Source organism: Empidonax traillii, unplaced genomic scaffold, assembly GCF_003031625.1.
Source record: "Empidonax traillii isolate 1590-97213 ecotype Southwest subspecies unplaced genomic scaffold, ASM303162v1 scaffold552:size469881, whole genome shotgun sequence".
In the NCBI taxonomy this organism is placed as follows: Eukaryota; Metazoa; Chordata; class Aves; order Passeriformes; family Tyrannidae; genus Empidonax; species Empidonax traillii.
Genome location: NW_020955745.1, coordinates 121,887 through 141,093, shown reverse-complemented (window position 1 = coordinate 141,093; position 19,207 = coordinate 121,887). Strand labels below are relative to the sequence as shown.

The following is a 19,207-nucleotide window of genomic DNA, read 5'->3' as shown; positions in this document are numbered from 1 at the left end:
TTATAGGACAAAGTGTACTACAAATGACTCATAAATATAGCAACAGCTGAGAAATAATAGTTGAGTCTGAATTCTGTTTGCTTTTCTGTCAAACTGAGGATTTTTGACAAGTGTTCAAAGCATTGACAGCAGCAGATACACTCTCAGTGAGAGTTTACCAGTACTTTGTGTCCATCAGCTAGGTAAACCCTGAGAACCATCAGCTTCTTTTGTTGAGATTTCCAGTTAATCTCCCATCAAGAAATTTAACTGAGAAAGAAGTAACCCTTTTCCACCTCTGGCTTTCTGACATAAGGTAATTATTCTGTGTAATTTGAATTGAGCAAGAAGACAGAGAACTTTGAAACATGGTAACACACAATTAGCTAAATGAGAGGGGGTGTACTTGATGTTAACAGTTATCAAACATATATGTGTTAGAAAAATCAGGGTCCAAGTTAGTGGGCATAATCTCCTTTTTTATTTTTAACCATGTAAATATGTGATCTTTAGTATTTTAGCCTTATTTTGCTGATTATTTTTAATTCTCTTAGTTTAGTCTCTACCTCATTGTTGCTTTTCATGGATGGGGCTGATGATTGCATTCAAACTTTTAAAAAAATATGTGCAGGAGGAGTATGAACTATAGGGCAATAAGTACTTTTTTAAAAGTTAGTGAAGGTGAATGACTGAGATCTTGTACATCTTTGAAGCAGGAGTTCCAAAGACTAAATTTGACATATAGATTGATACAAATCATTGATGTTTATGGCAAATGACTTACCAAAGAACAGGTTATACTGGTGAAAAATTTAGATTTATTTTTCATAAGAGAAAAATAATAAGATTGACACAGTTTTTCATATGGATTTCAAAAAAAACATACTTGAGAAAATATAAATAGACTGCAGTCAATAAAGTGCTAATAACATACTAAATGACTGTGTTACCATATTTTAAAAAAAACCTTGTGATTGATTATTTAGGCTGAATAGAACTAGAAAAACAAGGGAATTAATTTTTTACATTAATTTATAATTTAAGTCAGTTGGGCCTTGCTTCTTTAAATACTTATTCTTTAAAAAATTAAAGTTTTGATTAATGTGATTGGTCCAAGCATAATGAAACTCACCATTATTTTCAGTGATTTTTTGCTTATTCATGTTACTTAAGATTTTTGAGTGTTTTCTCAAAATTAGAGCCCTGTTTGGATTTTTTATGTCAGGAGCCCAAAAAGTGAAGGAACTGAACTTTTAAGTTTGATTTTGGGACTTGCTTTGTTTGGTTTTTTTTTTAAAGTGCTTCTCATGCTTCTCTATGTGCAGAGAGAGTTCTGAATATCTGGAGAGTACTATTGCTGTTAGTTGTGTCTTGTGTGTGTGGTCTTTCGTTGCTCTAAAAGCACATGTTAGAAGTGTGACTGTATTTTTTTCACAGCTAAACTGACATAAATAGAATATTCAGTGGTATCAGGGAACAATACTAGCATAATTTGCTGATTCAATGACCAGTTCAACAGGGATTTTTGAACTGTTTTCTTCACACATAAATACAGATTATTTTCCTTCTATGTCTTTATTGTGTAAAACATAATTTACAAAACATCTAAACAAACTTGTTGTAAGAACTTCATGTCTTAGCTCTCCAAATGGTTTGGTTGTGTAGCTCTTTAATAATAAAATGGAAAGTACACAAATCAGTCCTGTAATGTCTCAGGTAACATTTTGAACACAACTTTTAGTATGTTGAGTGTCCTTTCAAATAAATGGACAACCCCCAGCCTTTACATTAATTTTATGTTAGCAAGGGCTATTGTACTTCAAGTTCAGAAAGAATCAACTCGAAGCAGGTCTCTTTTACGTTACTGTCCTGCTTGAGATTTGATTTTTAAGGCCAGTTTCATTCCACAGCTCCCAGAAAACTGCAAATAATCAGTGATGCAAGTGAGAAAAAAGGTGAGGTGACAGAAATTTGGCAGTCTTCAAAATGTGCAGAATGATGAATCTGAGTGGATTAGCTAAATTTATAGCTAGCTTTATCCTACGTACATAAACAAGGGTGATGTTGAACAAACTTCACTTGAACAGATTAATTTGTCATATCTGGCATTGCTGAAATTACTGAGTTTTCAGAAGCTCCCATAAATCTGCTGCGTACAGTTGTCAGATGACTATACCAAAGTCTTGCTCAAATCCTCCCACCTAGATATGGAAGGGGGTGTCTTGGTGTGGTGTGTTTGTTTTCCTTCTATTTTTACTGTTTCACAGCTTAAACTGCAGAAAATATTCCTCCTTATGTTGGATTATTAAAATAAAAAATATTTCCCATTTCACCCGTTGGACTAGATACTCAGTTGCTAAGGATACTGTTGACTCTCAAAAAGATAATGGACAAGAGGGAGAAGCATACAAATACTATCTGATTGGGAAGTCAGTATTATTCACTCCTAAAATAGAACCTGCAAAAATCACTCCATCTATTTCAGTAATTGAAAGTAGACCCAGGAATGCTGTGGTAAATATTTTCAGCCTTGGGTTCATCCTACCCCCTCTCAAGTATCTGGAAATCTTTAGGGAATAAAAAGTCCTGGGCTCAGAACCAGCATGGCTTTGGAAAACTATACTGACCTTAATTGTGCCTGATGCAGGTGTAATACAGGATAAAGAGGATTAAGAGGTCTGAGAGCAGTAACAAGCAAAAGAGAATTGAGTTATGGGTATGGCAACAAATGGAAAATATAAAATGTGAGGTTTTTTCTGAAATATCTTCATTGTGCTTTTTGTTCAGCTTCCTCTTCTCTCAGATTCAAAAATGACCTGTCAGAAGACTTTTATAAGACTTATTTTACTAAATCTGTAAGCCACAGTGCAATAGCAACAACTGCCTTTAGGATAATAGCACACAGAACTGTAAGGAAGGCATCCCAAAAACCTGTGTGTTGGCTTTCATTGTTTTTGTTAATTCTCCGTTTGTGATACTTACATGTACCGTATTTTCAACAGGGATCTGAAAATATGTGAGAGTCAGATGCTGCTGCCCTGTCAGTCTTAACAGTATCATACTCAATAATAGCTGGTGGAGCCATTTGCTGGCTGGGGGGAAATGTTTCAAAGCTTGTGCAAAGGACTGAGAGACACCTTCTTTTGTATATGACAGAGAATAACAATGGACAGCTACTCTGTTGCGTAGTCGTAAAGAAACCTACTCCTTTGCACTAGAAAAATCAAGAGTAACTAGCAAGTTGTTTGTGAAAATATGAGCAGAAAGAGTTGCTTTGAGGTAGTGGGTGTTTGGAGTGGCTGGAGAACATAAAGCACATATAATGGTATATTTGCAAGCTGAAGAGCAGTTTTATTGTACATTGTTTAATAACCTAATGTATGGGGGGGATCTTCAATTATGCTACTCTAAAACCACCTAAAAGTCATCTTAAAATGAAAATAATTCCTATCACTTAAGATATACTCAGCCCTAATTTTTTATACTTGATTATGGTATGCTATTGAAAAATTTGATCATCCCTGGTCTTCAAAAGTGCTCATTTATACTATAGTTTCATCACTTGTTCTGTTCATGAATAGAACAGGGGCATTTTAAAGTATTTCCTTAACATTTGTATTGAAACAAATACCGATATCTTGATTAGTTATATAACTTGATAATACTAAGCAATTTATTCAAAATACAACTAATCAGGAAGGTAGGGCTTAGGAAGGTTTACTGTTGCTTAGAGTGGAAGAGAGTATAATTAGTCTGATAAAGTAGTCATGATTGGAATAAATTATTGAGGTTACAGAGATTAGACTTTAAACCATTTGATTAATGTTGAGGAGGCATTGAATGTGAGTATGTTGCAGGCCTTTAGACATTAAAAAAGTGGGTCCTAGAATGTAATCCTTTCTTCAGTGGGACTTTTGCAGGTAGAACAAAACTCTTATGCTAACTTTATATTTCTCTCATTACAAGTCTTCTGCTATTTTACCCAGATATTTTTACCTGTTGTTATCTTCAAAAGTTTTTTAGCTGTTGTTTATCTGCAAGTTACAATTACCAAAAAATGTGTGGAAATGTGTTTGCTATTCTGAGGAATGACTGGGAAAGAGGCCCACATATTTCTGAAGAAAATTCAGTTAACAATTAAGATTTTCTTTTGAATATTTGAGTCATAGTTAATTTGCATTAGGATTTATTATCTGAGCAAACCTGACCTATTAAACCTTCTAAATCTATTACTGTCAGTTAATGTCATGATTACAGGAAGAGCACATGGTGTGCCATAGCAACACAGCTGTTCCACCAAATTTTTAACTTGAAATCACCATTGTGAAGTTTATCACTGAATTATTAGACATGATATATTATTTTATGCTAGCCACTCTCATGTCCATTTTTTTAGCATTTTCTTTGTCATTATAAGTGTCTTTAGCCTTACAGGCTAATGAAAGGTTCTCGTATCAAGTCTGATTACCACTCTAATGTTTTCCAGGCATGCTTGGTGATGAGTTTGACATATGAAACAATTTCCTACAGTAATAAAGCTAATTAAAGTGGGCAGTCATCCTCACATCACTCTTTAATGAATTATAATGAGCTCATTAATCTATCTAGTCCTGCTCACCGCATCTATTGACTAAGCTTCTCTGGTGGTATGTAAGGATAGAACACTTGCCCAGGAAAATAAACGGGTGCTGAAATACATCTATTTACCCTTTTTTGAAAAAAAGCCAGGAGACAGCAGAGGCATTGCTATAAGTGGAATATGCTTTTGAATAATCAAAATGAGAAAGGATAATCAGCTAAGACCCTGTAACTGTGGTGAAGGAAGAATCATGCAGGAACTTAACTAGGTGTAATGTTGCACTGCAAGTGACAGCATAATTAATGCTTCTGTGATACACACATACCATGTAAAATGTGACTTACAAAAAATATTTTAGTAACTGGATCCCTAGGGAAACTGCCTGAAGAAAATAACATCAAGCTCTTTTTTGGCTGAGTTTCTTGGCATTTTTCTTTGTTTGCTCAAAATGAGCAGAGAAGAGGTTGTAAGGTTAGGTTTACCAATTCCATAATAACAAATATTGAAGAATTAAATGGTAAGACTTAAAAGTGGAAAGAGGTGATTCATGCAAATACACATTTAGAAGAACCCCGTATTTTCTTAGACTGTAACCCTGCAACTTTCCCCATATGTAAAAGATAAAATCTAGTAAGAACTAATCATAGCTAACCTATGAAGTTACCTAGTTCTTATTAGCATTTGGATGCTTTTAAATCAAATCCCCCAGGCATAATCACAATGTTATTACTAGGCAAATTACTCTTTAGTTTACCTCCGTTGGTGTCATGGGTTTTAACGTTAATAAAAAGTTCTGCAGAACATACCCTTATAAGTGTATGCAAAGAAGGTAAAGCAGATGTGCTGTTACAAAGCAGAAGCGGCAACAGTATTCCATAAATTTTCCATTGATGTCTTGTCTGCAACAGACTTGGTACCTTTTTCTCATTTGTAACAGAGAAGCTTGAATTATGTTCTACTTGAATCAGGAGTTCATTTTATGCAGGCTATTGAGATTTTGTTTCATTTTCCCGTGGAGAGAAAGTGCAGGGACCTCAAACAGTCTCAGTGAGGGGTGACCAGGGCAGCTGCTGCAAATGCAGGTGACTTGGGTTCAAGTCCCTGTTGCGATGAGGAAGCACACGGTTCTCCATCCACCTCCCCGGGGTAACCTCTGCCTGAGGTCATGGGCAGGCTATTCGTCCACCTCAATGGTACAGGAACATTTTTGCCCCTCTAAGACTCTTCAAAACTGATGAATTTTTATTCAGAACGGTCAAGGGCTTTTTCTAATCAAATAAACACTTTAAAGTGAGGAAATGCATTGTTATAAAATCCCCAATTGAGTTCAGTGTAAGGGCTAATCTGCTACTTGGTTGCAAAGAAATAAACAAAAGATGTCTTTGGACATTATGGCCTTTGTGCTTCCCATGGTATCTTGGAATTTTTAGGGAGTTTGACTTTTACAGAGAAACATTTTATCGAGACTGCTGAATTTATGGTGCTTCTAAATACATTTTTCGTTCATTTTTAGAAAAACAACAATATAGTTATACATGTCTTGCATAAAAAAATACTTGAAATACTCTGATTTAAAATGTAGAGGGATCTCAGTATATATTAAAAGGCCAAACAAAACCTAACCCTTCGTATTGCTGCTATTTTATGCAAGGACTTTTATTTCTGCTTTTCTTAGTGCATTGTTTTATCTCTTTACATGGTAACCCAGAAACAGTGAGAGCACTTCTGTATTAGCATGTTTTTAATGCTAGTGAGTGGTGTACTAATTAGACTGTACTGTTTTCTATACTGTGCAAAGTAATTGTTATTTATAGTCGGTATTGTATTGTCTGAGAAAACTTAAATTTTGTAATATCTTTTTAGTTATGCTATCATAGGACAATTATCTTATGATAGCTGAGTTATGTTGGTCTAAGTTACCTAGCAAAGCCTTTTTTGTTTGGTTGTTTGCTTGTTTTTTCTCAAAAACTCATTAAGATAACCATCTTGTCTTCTGTAATGACCATAATGTCAGTCCAGAAATCAGATTCTCTATGTGTATACAAAGTTGATTGTATTCAAAGACTGATATAGCTGCATAAAATTTTCCATCAAAATTTCCTGTTGGTTGAACAAAGGTTTATTCTCAACTGAAAAATGCATTTTTAAGGTCAGTAAGTAATGATTATGCAGTTTGTGAGGGAGTCACACTGATTGTATAGTCTAGTTAAGTAAATTGACTTTATACTTGTGTACTCTGTGTGAAGTGTGTTGTCTGTAATTCAGAATCTGTTCTTGCCTACTGATAGGAAGAGATAAAACCTCAGCGCTTCTAGTGAAGCAATGTGTGTCAGAGCTTAGTGTACTAAAGGGCAGTAAGTAAAAGAGGATATACAAAATTTTTTATTGAGAGAAAAAAATCTGATGGTGTTTAGCAAGTGTGGTAAAGGCAGGGAATCTTCATGTTTTGTATGTGCAAATTTTACATAAAGTGTAGCGAGATGTTCTGAAATATCAACATGAATGACAACTGTGCCTAACTTTGCTATTCATTGCTATTTTCTTTAAAAGTTCAGTAATATTATATAGCGTGTTTATTGAAATATTTGAAGGTCTTTAAGCAGTGGCAAATTAGAAGCATTACGTATAGTTTGAGAAGACATCATGTTCTCCACAGTACACTTTCACAATATAAAAATAAGCTGTGGTACTTTTGGGGTCTCATTTTATCGAAATATGAAGATCTCTTTCTTCACTGTGTTACCACTGTGGATCTAGAAAGCCTTTGGGAGTAATTTAGATTGGTGTGAAAGTACTGAAAAAAATAACCAAAGAAAAGGTATTTGTTATTTGCACACAATATCCGTGTGTGCAAGCATTTGTATATTCTAAAGACTTTACTGGAATTACACATTATTTTCATAATTACAACCTCAAGCAGAGCTGGCTGGATCTCTTCCCTTGTCTTATTCTCTTGAGAGCATTTAATAAGATTACTTCTGTTAATTCCAATGTGCTTGGAAGATCTCAAAACTTACTCATTGTTTTCCTCCCCAAATCATCTTCAGGAATCTAAAAGTATTTTTATATAAAACAGTAATGGTAAAATATATATTGTGTCTTTTGATTATTGTGCACAAGATGTTGTTTTGTTTTTTCACAACTGGAACAGCTGAAGTCACTATTTCCTAATGCTCCTCTTTCTTCCTGTCTGAAGCTTTCCTGTGGTTCCAGAAAGCAGGACAAAGAATATTTTAAAGCTTAAATGTTGAATTCAGCATAAAATAATGGAAATGTTCACATTTTCAAGATGATAGTGGAAGACAACAGTGGATTGAGGGGAGACTTGAGCACAGTGGCCTATGCTTTTTTGGAGCTAGAAGAAATTTTTCTATTTATCTTTTCCCAGGGCAACCAGGATCCAATTTGAGCTCATTTTGTTCTGTTTAGACAAATGAGATTTTGTGTAGGACATTATTCTCTGAATATGAAGAAATACATTTAATGGTATGGCAGTAATGAAACTTCTACAAAAATGCTGCCGTTGGCAGATATTTTTACTTTACCTTTTTGGCCTGAATGTTTTTTGTCTTGCTGCTTGGCAGAAAGAAACTGACATACCCATGAAAAAGTGGCTGCATTTCGCTTGTGAGTGAAATCATATTTGTACAAAGTTCGGATCTTTCATGTGAATTAGTCTATATGTTTTACATGATGAATAAGGTTGTTTGCATGTAAGAGTGTGATCAGATTTTGATTTTGTTGATTTGGTTGATACTAAGAAAGAAAAGAGGAATGAATAGCGTATTTTTTCCCTGGTGATAATGAGAGTTAATAGGAGAATATTACATTGCTAAACATTATGGTTACAAACAAAACCCCCCCCTGATTATAGAAGGTTTTCTGCAAGTTAATAAATGCAATGAAGTCTTCCAGAGAATTTACAATGCTGTAAGAAAACTGGTGGTTGAAGAGGCACTCCTGGCAAATAAGATTATTGTGGGGAATAAGAAAAAAAAAAAGGTGTTTATTTTCACCTAAAAAGATGCACCAGTAGCATTGGGGGAACTAGTCCAAGGAATGAGTCTTGAAATGCCTGTTGAAGGTATCTAGGAGTAGTAATGTAATAGCACAGAATAAGAAGTCTCTTGCACCAGCTACTCATTTGAAGTATGAAACTGATGCAAGAAGTAGTCAAACTGCTAACTCATGCCTGTTCTCTGTTGCTTTATTCTTCTTAGTAAAAGGATAGAGGGAAATAAGACAACAGGTTTTTGTTTGTTGGGGTTTTTATTAAAGTTATTTTAATTTTACTTTCTTGCTGATTAAATTAGTAGAAACTGTTCTGGAAAATAGATTTACTTGGACCGTTAATTAATACAATAAAGGGGGAGAGCAGACCTGACTTCCTAAGATCTTAATCATGCCTCAGAAGTCTGCTTGGAAGAGTCATCAGCATGTGAATAAGGATGATCTGTTTTGTGTAGTTAATTCAATTTCCAAAAACTTTCAACAAGACCCTTCCTCAAAAACTTTTAAAAATAAGAGGAAAGTCTTCCCTGGATTAATAGCAAATGAGGTATAGAGTACAAAAGACATGATTAAGTAGTCATTTAAAGGAAGAGTTATACTTCTAGAGGGTCCAGAATAATCAGAATTAAAATGGAGTATGAAATGTTACAGAAAGATTTCATCACACTAAATGATTTAAAGATGAAAGGCAGTTGAGATTCAATGTCAGCAGACACAGTGGAGTACGCAAGGGAACAATAGTCCTATTTTTCTAAATGAAGAACGTGAATTTTCAGACACTGTGCCTTATTCCTCAGAAAGACATCCTTAATAATTATTGCAATTAAAAAAAAAAAAAAGTACATACAGTTTAACCGTTATTCTTGATAGTTCTTACAGCATTCTTGACAAATTAGGTACAGCAACATTGTTCCCAAAATTTGTTTATTCTGAAGTTTGTGGCATTTGACTTCAGCTTTACAAAAGGGTGCTTGATGATGGTTTTTTGTTTTTTTCCCCCCCTTCTATAGAAAATATGGAAGATGAGGGGGAGGAGGTGTATGAATCTGTGCCCTTAAGAATTATTTTTAATAATTACCTAGGCATTAATCCAAAGCAAAATATCATAGTGTATTGTGGGAATGGATGGCTCATCTGCTAACCCTTGTTACCTGGTTTGAATGAATGATACAGTGCAACTAGAAAAAAGGTGGTTGATAGGTTTTGACCAGAGATACAGGGTGTCTTCTGTAAGGACCAAGATATTTCCTAGCTTTAAACAGAGAGGACAGTACTTATGCAGGAAGCATACAGACTTATAAAACAGTGGAAGGCATGGAGGAGATGGATAGGAAGTAATACTGTCTCTTCTTAAGACGGGAACAATGACATTGTTCCACAATAGGCCGAGAAGGAAGGATAGGGGGTTTTGCTTCACTTGGTTTCACTTAATGAGGGTGTAATTTATTTAGGAATATAGAGGAGGCGTCGTACTGTGTATATGAATTCTGGCCATAAGAATGAGTGGTTATATTGGGAAAAATGTGTTCATATTGATTGTTACACTCTTGGCTGCTATTTGCGTTTGCTGAAGAGTAGACACATCTTTGCCTTCATCAGTTATGATCATTCAGTTTTAAGTTTTGCAAACTTTGTTCCTTTAAAAGTAATGCTTTTAATTATTGCTTGAATGAGAGCAAATTTCAGCTGGAGTAAAAAAAACCCAACCAACCAAACAAACCAAAACCAGAGCAATGAAATAATTTGTCCAATCTGCGTTTCCCAGTTAATATACATGTGGATCACTGTGAAGAAAGTATTATTTATTTAGCTCTATGTTCATAAAAGTCTGAAGTTAAAGTAGCATGACCCACAGTCTTTTCGATGCTACTTTCATAGCAGAGTATTTATTGAATTCTAGTATTTCAATGGATATAGCTACCATAATTTGTCCAGTAAAATGTTCTGTGCAATTGACCTTAGAACGTGTTATAATATTATGTAAGGATTTTTTTTTTTTTTAGGATTAAGCGCCTTTATTTATCATTATAACACCATCTCCTCTGCTCCCCAAACTCCATTTGATTTCCTGATCAAGAAATGAAATACAGAGTTGTTCCTTTAGAAATATCATTTGAATATTGAAGCTGCATGGAAAGATGATGTACAAAATGATGTCTGTTTCTGATATGACCATGGTTTCCTGCTTAAGGATTTTACTGATTTGGTTTGTTCCTACTGGAAAAATAAGTTGCAGTGAGGCTCTGCTTGTGCTGGGTCAAGATGGCCGCGGGAGATCGCTCTGAGTTGCCTGTTCAGCTTTCTAACAGGAATTTCTGAAGCATGGACCTGCTCTCCCCCTTGTACTGGGCTTAAGCAGCAGCTGGCAGGGCAGCGTGATGTGAGAATCAGGAGAGTTAAGTGTGACCATTGCCTGCAGTCAGTGGACGCTCTTTGGGAGCATTTTTGGGACTCCAGCCAAGACTAACTGGACTGGCACAGCACCAGAACAACAGATGAGCCAAAGAAACAAAATCAATGTGCTTTGCACATGTGAAGAAGTGCAGCCAGCCAAATCATTTTTCTCTTGGTGTGATTGAAAGGAATTGGTACAAGAGATATAAATTGATGCAGTAGATAGAGCTAGAGTGAGCACTGAAGGTGAAAAGGTCACACTGTGTACGTAAGGTGCCATGGTGTACACACATCAAGGGACCAGACCAGTGACTTCATTTTGACACCTGAACCAAATAATGCTGGTTCAGGCTCTCTGCCTTGTGCTAGTATCAAGACTTTCATGAAAACAAGATTAACAATAACCCATACAACTACTCATGATCTGACAAAAAACTAATTTCTGAAAACATGGTCTGTAATATCCAGAGGTCTACTCATGTGTAATAGCAAATAGGTAGATGCTCTTACTTGTATTAAAATTGAGTGTATGAACATGATCCGTGTTAACACAAGTGGTGTCTCTGTTGGGACATAGATAGTGGTGCTCCTCTACAATTTTCATGTAAGATCTACAAAACTACTTGTTGCTTTTCACCTGTCAGGTATTATAAAATGAACTGTAAAAGATGTCCACAATCCTGTACATGGTCTAGACTCCTATGCTGTTGACATAAAAATCCTGTACGTGTTAAAACTTGTGTTTTCTCTGCATGTTCTAGGCAGGTATCCAGAAATGAATTAATTTTGCCGTATAGGTCTGCTGTCTAATTTAGAGGAAGCTTCAACTGTTACATCATTCATGTACCTTTCTAGACCTAGTATTCAGTTTAAAATTTCTTAGTTCGGTTTGTTCTAGGATTGTTTCCTTAAGACACTACATCCTAAATAATTGCTGATTTTTTGCAGTTCCTTAAGTTGGTAAACAATCTTTTTAGCATCTGGAATTCAGCACATTTATCAAATGAGTTTTGTGATAGTTTAATTTTGTGGTTCTGTTTTGGAAGCATATTCTTATTAGTATCAAAGGAAAAGCAGTACATTTGTCTTCCGTAATATTTGGTTAGTTCTGTTTATAGCCCTTGGATTATAGTAAGGATGATATGCATATTCGCTCTAAAGTATGAAGAAGTATAAAGTAAGTTTTCAAAATGGAAATTATTATGCTTTTTGGCACTTACACGTAACCTGCTGCAGCTGTCTTCACACATGACAATTTGTCATCTTGTGACCTGATCTGATGAGAAACACATTTTCTATTATGTTTAGCATTTTCCCAGATGGACAGAATAAACTAAAACAGAAAAATACTAGCATTGAGCCATAGCAATCACTGTCATAGCTGATGACTGAAAGTAATTAAGAGGATGATAATTTGAAAAATATCCTGACCATAAACGTGTATGATAATAACAGCAGATCTATAGCAAACTTGCACCTAAATAGTGAATTTTTTTACAGTATGAGAGCATCTAAGTGAAGAAAATGATAGTCAACCGCTTTTACATTTTTATGAGGTGCACTTGGAATTTAAACTACAAACCTTTTGGATTGTATTTAATAAAAGAAATTAGTTTGAAGACGCACTGTTTATTTACAGATCATGCTGTGTTTAACAGTTATTTTTAAGAGTTGGATGTTAATTGACTTCTCTTTTTATCAAATATTTCCAGAGTATTGAACAAACCTATTATAAACATGGTTACTGCAGTGGAGAGCAGAATACTTATCCTTTTTTCATAATAAATTAATGAACAGCATTCGTAAAAATAATGAGAATAACATTATAACATGTAATACTCTATGTAATCTGTAGTAAATATCATTTTTTAAACTCAACAAAATGACTTCAAAGCTACAGTGTATACTGGAGAGTAGATTGAGTTATTTAGGCTGATATATTCATAGCATCCATGTTCTCACTGGACCGATAACCTTGATAAAATATTGATATAAAGGCATTTTGCAGGAGGATAAGTAGTCAAAACCACATCAGTACTGACAGAGTTCAAGTTTATCACACACTTGTCATACCCTTTTGAATCCCTGAACTCTACATGATCTTAATTTCTCCACTCTTATACTTATTACCTGATAATCAGAGGTCCAATTTTTTATTTTCAAAATAAGTGTTGTGCAAATACCAGTAGACTTACATAGGTTTTCTTTTGGTATGGCTTATGTGTGGGGTTTTGTTTAAATATTGATACTCCAAACCATTAAATTTCCCAAACTAAATATTTTTCCATGGTAGAAGGATATAGAGATCTTCAATTACATTTGTATGACAAGTTAATTGGCTGGTTAGTTTCTTAGGTCTTTATTACTCAACAGTGCAGTCATTTAATTTGAGTTTCTCCTCTTGGGTGTTTATGAGAACATCACAAAGCTATGTGATCAGTATTTCTTCTTCAGATAAGGTGTTCAGATTTACATGAACCCATGAAATCGCCTGTGGACAGCTTGCAGACTGCCTTGTGGGCCTGGGTTTTGCTACAGTCTTAGCTATTAGGTTCCTTTTCATGCAAGTCAAGTTGAATTCTAGTCAATGGTTTTGTTGCTAAGTGGTAACTATTTTCTCCCCTGGTTAATACCAGAACTGCTGGTGTGGGTCAAAAGGTGTATGCGTGATTTGCTTTTCCTCTGGATGTCTGTTGTGCTTTCTTTTTCATCTCTCCAAGATCAAGAGCTCTGCAATAGTGCTTCTAAATTGATATTTTTCTAATGTTGTTTTGTATGGTTAAAATTATAACATTTCATAGCTGTTTCTTAAATGAAAAGGAATGAGCTGATAGGATCTTCAGTAAAAAGGCTTAAAAGATTCAGAAAACAATGAAATGGACTTCTGTGCAGGGAACTATTCACATTTCTGTGTAATGTCTTTGGATGCATTAATTTGTTTATGGAGCAGCTTAGAAAATGTTATTGAAAATACCACACATGACAAAGGAGAATTGAGTTTCATTATTTGAATGTAATTATCTCACACTGTGTGAAACAGCCTTTTCTTGTCAAGAGCGAAGTAAAAGTGTTAAGCCTATTATAACATCTCTTTTGATGTTTTTGTAGGATGGAATAAAAGATGAATGCTCGGTGCTGAAGCTGCAGCTGAAGGAGAGAGATGAACTCATAGCCCAGCTTCGTGAGGAGCTGGTAAGCAGAAGCAGCAATCTTTTTTTGTTTGTTTGTTTTTTGGTTGGTTGGTTTTTTTGTTGTTGTTGTTTTTGTTCATGATTTTGAGTTCACTTACCTGATAATGTCACTCTAAGAGCAGAAATTAAAGAAATACAATTTCACACCCTCTACACAGTAGCTAGCCTAAGGCTATGTTAATCATGAGGATAAACACTGATAACACTGACTGTACATTTCTAGGGACTTGTCAGCCTCTGAAGTGGCTATCTAGATTCACTGCTAGTAGAAGTTTCTTTGAAAAGATTGTGTTGACAGTTATCTTGATCAGAGGCAGATTAAGTAGCACAGCACTGTATGTATATGCCAGAAATCTTGAAGGGCTATGCACATGCCTGATAAATTGTCAATACTTCTCCCATGAGCTGCTTTTTACATCTACAGGATTGTTGAGTGGAAAATGAAATGCCTTTTTTTCTCCTTAATGGTTGTCTTTACATAAAATAATAAATACTATTACATTTGCTGAACCTTTCCTTAGCATATGGGCTACTAATTCTTGACTACTACCATTTTAAGGATAGACAGAATACTTTCTAGTGACTGAAGGAAGTAAAATACCTGATATAGAAATTAAAAAAAAAATTAAACACATGAAAATGCATTTTATTTTTCTATTAGGGGTGTATTAACAGAATTTTAAAATTCCTTTATTGATGAAACATGGATGTCTTCAGTATTTTTAAATAAAGGAAGAGCAATTTTTTACCTCCTTACTCACAGAGAACTGAAATGTTTACTCTGCAGAGAGAGCATGTAGGGTCACCACATACAGGAAGGCATTCAGCACATGCATTCCTTCCATGAAAGCTGCAGGTATGCAGCCACCTAAGATTTTGTCTTAGCACCCTTTGGGATATGGGATTGTTTCCCTAATTAGATCTTAATTAGCTGATCTACCTCAGGGCCTTTTTGTGTTTTTCTATCTTATGCCTCACGACTATCTCAGAACTGGAACAGAATTAATTCAGGTCTATCTATTATTGCATCTTTTATATACCCACTAAAAACACCAGTATACTTTTATGCCAAATAGCTCATAAAAAACGAAGTTTCAAGTTACATGCAAAAAATGTAATGCTGCTCAAGGATGAAAGATCTATTTGCCATTGTAACATCTGCAAAATAAATACAGGTCATCAATATTCTTTGTTTCATATTTGACTACATTAAGAAATGATCTAGTATGTAATTATCTAAAATTAAATGACAAAATAGGACACAGGGTACATCAAGCTTCTGCATAGTCCTGGAGCATTAATTTTATATCACTCTAGTTCAGAACATATGCTATGTAACTGGTTGACAGTTTTGTCGGTGTGAAATTACCCTGTGTTGATACAGGGAGCTGTAGCTCATTTGTTGGTAACTGTTGTCAAAGTTCATCTGTATATATGTCAGTCTCACAGGGAACTGTCATAATAAGACAAAAAAACTATAACTTCCTAGGGCTATGAAATAAGAGTTTCTGTATGATTGAAAGTAAGTGTCACAGTTTTAATCCGTGATTAATTAACTTGAGTTTTGACACTCTAGAACTCGTAAAAAAGGAGTGAGTGCAGGTGGGATTCCTGAAACCTCATTTTTAGTCATTTGAAATTAAGTTTTGAAAGGACTCAATATATCTGATTTACTCCTTTTGTACTAAATAAAGACAGATTGGAAGGTGAATATGACTGAAACTACTTTTAGTTTAGAGAAAAAAAAGTAGTGGACGCCCACAGGATTGGAAAAAAAAGATTTTTATTATTTTGTCTGAGATGTCTAAGTACAGTCATAGATGAATCTTTTTTTTTTTTTATCTCTACTGTGTCTTCTGCAATAAAATTTATCTGTAAAAAGGTGGGGGATTGATTTGTTGAAGGATGCAGTGTTGTAAGACATGCAAGGATTTCTAGAGCAGCTAGAATTAGTAACAGTCCAGTAAAAGAGCGCACTGAAAACACACTTAGAAGTTGTGCTAGAACTGAACGTTTTGACATTCTTTCAGAAACAAAGTGATTTTATCACGTTGTCATGGGATCATTGAACTAATGTCTACATACTAAAGACCTCTGCAATCTGGCTGGGGAAGTACCCACTCAGCTTAGACATAGACGCTGTCTAAGGTTAGATGGCTGTGGAACAGCGATTTCCAATGACATTTTTTCATCTTGAGCATCTAAAAAAGCCTCAATATGTTCACAGTTAGCCCCTGTTGTTTCCCTGATGAACCTGTATAAAGCTGGTGATGTAAGCTGAAGTCCTCTGAGGAGAAGCAGAGTTTTGGTCCCTGTGGCCACCAGCAATTGCACTGCACATCCATTGCTCTCTTCCTGGAGGTGCCCTTGGCCCTGCCACCATGGCACTTCAGGAGGTTTGCTCTTGATTGCCTGAGGTGTTTTTAGGAGCTGCATGCAGTGAACTGCCCAGGAAAAGTAAGCTCTCTTTTTAGAGCTGTTAGAAATGGATTAAATTTAAAATGATTGCTAGAAAATTCTTACAGTGTTTTCTTTGCTTTCCTAAAATTGGCTGAAAATGATACAAAACATGCTTTAATATTCTGCTAATGCTATAGTTATTTATGTGCTTGTAAGACTAAATATTCAGAAAGTGAATTTTACAAAAGTTAAGAGCAGTAATTTTTGACTAATGAAACTGTACGTTTCCACATTTACAAATTATTACAGGCTTAGCACTTGATGGATAACTACCATTTTTATTCTTGTATCTTAGGGCAACTCATGTTCCATTGTCATTCTGAATATGGAAATATAAAATTTGTAAATACAACATACTGATCTTGAAATTGTGGCATCATGATGCTTGTTCAGAGATAGCACATAAAAATTGATTTGAGTGGGAGTCAGTTTTGTACTTCTTGAGAAGTACATGGAAATCTGTACTTTCCTTGTTATTTTCCATGAAGTTGAATGCTTGCATGTAGATGTAAACCCCTTGGTTAATCGGTTTACTGCAGAACTCTTCAATTAACTTAAAGTGAATTGCAGGTAAATTTTGTCTCTCCAGAAGCTTTTGCTTCGTTCTTTTCTCTCATTTTTCTGGAGTTATGTAGTTATCATCCCTTCTCCCCTTGGATATTTTTTTTTTTCACTTTCAAATACTGTAAAGAAGTATTTCTGCCTCATTTGAGTGCATTATGAAGGAGACTTTGAATTGAGCTGAGGGTGAAAATGTCAAGGGGGAGTGTGAGCTGACTTGCTGTAAGCTGATGAAGGTTCAAAACACCTGTAACTGTTCTCTCTTGTAATTATTATCTAGCTTTTTAAGGGAGAAAAAGGTTAATACTTCAGGAATGAAAAGAAGGGTTTAGATGCTTAGCTACAATACCAAAGTGGAAAGGATAAATTGCAAGGAGCTATCACCTACCTCTGAGCAAACAGGAAAGCACACATAAAAGTAGTCCCTTGTGAATTTTTTGTTTGTTCTCTTTTTAGTGATTATTTTGGATTGACTCCCTTGGTCATCAGAAGGGTATCTGTTTGTCTTTGGACAAATAAATAGAGGTAGTCAGGGAGGTGGATTAATTCCTCTAAGCTCCCATTATCTCCTGAAAAATACCTGCTTCAGAAATTGAAGGAGAGTTTGTCTTCCAAGATGTCAGGTGCTAAAACCTGCTCTAAGGCTCCCTGTAAAGGTAAACCTCAGCAGGAACTCAAAATTTGGGTTTGAAACATCGCATTGTCTCAAAGCTCTACTCATTTGTGAAAATATTATCTTATCTAGTAAATCAAAGAAATTAAGTGTATCCATTCTGCAGGGTTTGCTAATGGAGTCATTAATGTGCTCTTATTTTCTTTTGTATTTTTCTCTTTTCTTTCTCCCTGCTCCACTCCCCCCAAGTTAACTGAAATAAATAAATGTCTTAGTTTTCATTGGGCACAAAGATGTTTGAAACCTTGGCACTCTCATGCCCAGCTCTACCTGCAACCACATCTTTACGTACCTTTTCCCAAATCGATCTTTTTCCACTGCAGTGTGAGCACTTAAAATGACTTTAAGCAGAAAATATTTTCATGGTATATTGGCAAAAATAACTGACTGCTGTTTACAGTAACATTTATTCTATTGCTGTCACTGGTACAGCGACATTCACGCTGAAAAATGAGTGTTAACAGCATTATCCTTTCAACCTTGATTCCCTGTGTAACTTGAGTCATGTGTCTTGTGCCACAGAAATAAAAAGTAGGGAGGCAGTTTGAGTGGATTCTGAGTAGAACTGGAGGCAAAGTTAAGTCAGGAAATTAATCCCCCTTATGGCCCAACTGTTGGAGATACTTTTCTGCTGTGGAGGTGGCTCTTTATCAAGTATTGGGACTTTTTACGTTCATGGAATAGCTAGGTACAGTGCTAGCTAAGTGGGCTTTACCTCAGGCTGTAGAAGGTAATGCTTTACGACTGGACAAGGCACGGCTGCCTTTTTTTTTTGTTTTGTTTTGTTTTCCTTTTCAAGTCATAAACAAGCTCTGCTTCCTTGCCCAAACTTTATGTTAAATGGTTTGAGGAGGTGGGGGGCTTTTACTGTACTTTTGGGGGAGGAGATGTGGGGGGGTGGTTGTTTTTGGGAGGGAGGGTGGGTTGGGTTTTTTTTGTTTGCTTGTTTTTGGTTTTTTGTTATTTGGGGATTGATAAGGGGGTATGTTTGTTTGTTTGTTTTGTGGCGGTTTCCTAAATATTGTGTATACCTGGAGGGCAAGAATGATAGCAAGCTTAGCTGTTTTCTCTAGATTGATTTCAATAATGGGCAATTAGCCAATTGCTGGTATTTTGAAGTATCATGAAGATGAGTACTTGTTATTCAGCTTTGAAGTGTAACAGAAAGCCTTAGATGGTTTGATTCCTGCTGATGAACTGCTTATGAAAGACACTTAGGTTAAGTGTAAAAAGCACCTTATGTAGTTATGCCAATGCTATTCCCTTCAATTTTAGTCTTAACATCACAACTTGTTTTGACAGACAAAGAATGAAACTTTTTTTAATGAACTTGTGAAAATGATTGTTTTACTTCTTAGG

At 35.3% G+C, this 19,207-nt stretch overlaps 1 protein-coding gene across 1 annotated transcript in view; it reads left to right on the top strand.

The window, feature by feature from the left end:
• Positions 1–19,207, top strand: part of CCSER1 (coiled-coil serine rich protein 1) — a 337,000-nt gene that overhangs the window by 270,449 nt on the left and 47,344 nt on the right. Inside the window, exon 7 of the mRNA XM_027897604.1 lies at positions 14,072–14,155. Within this exon, the coding sequence (XP_027753405.1) occupies positions 14,072–14,155 (84 nt within the window). The remainder of the gene's footprint in view (positions 1–14,071; positions 14,156–19,207) is intronic.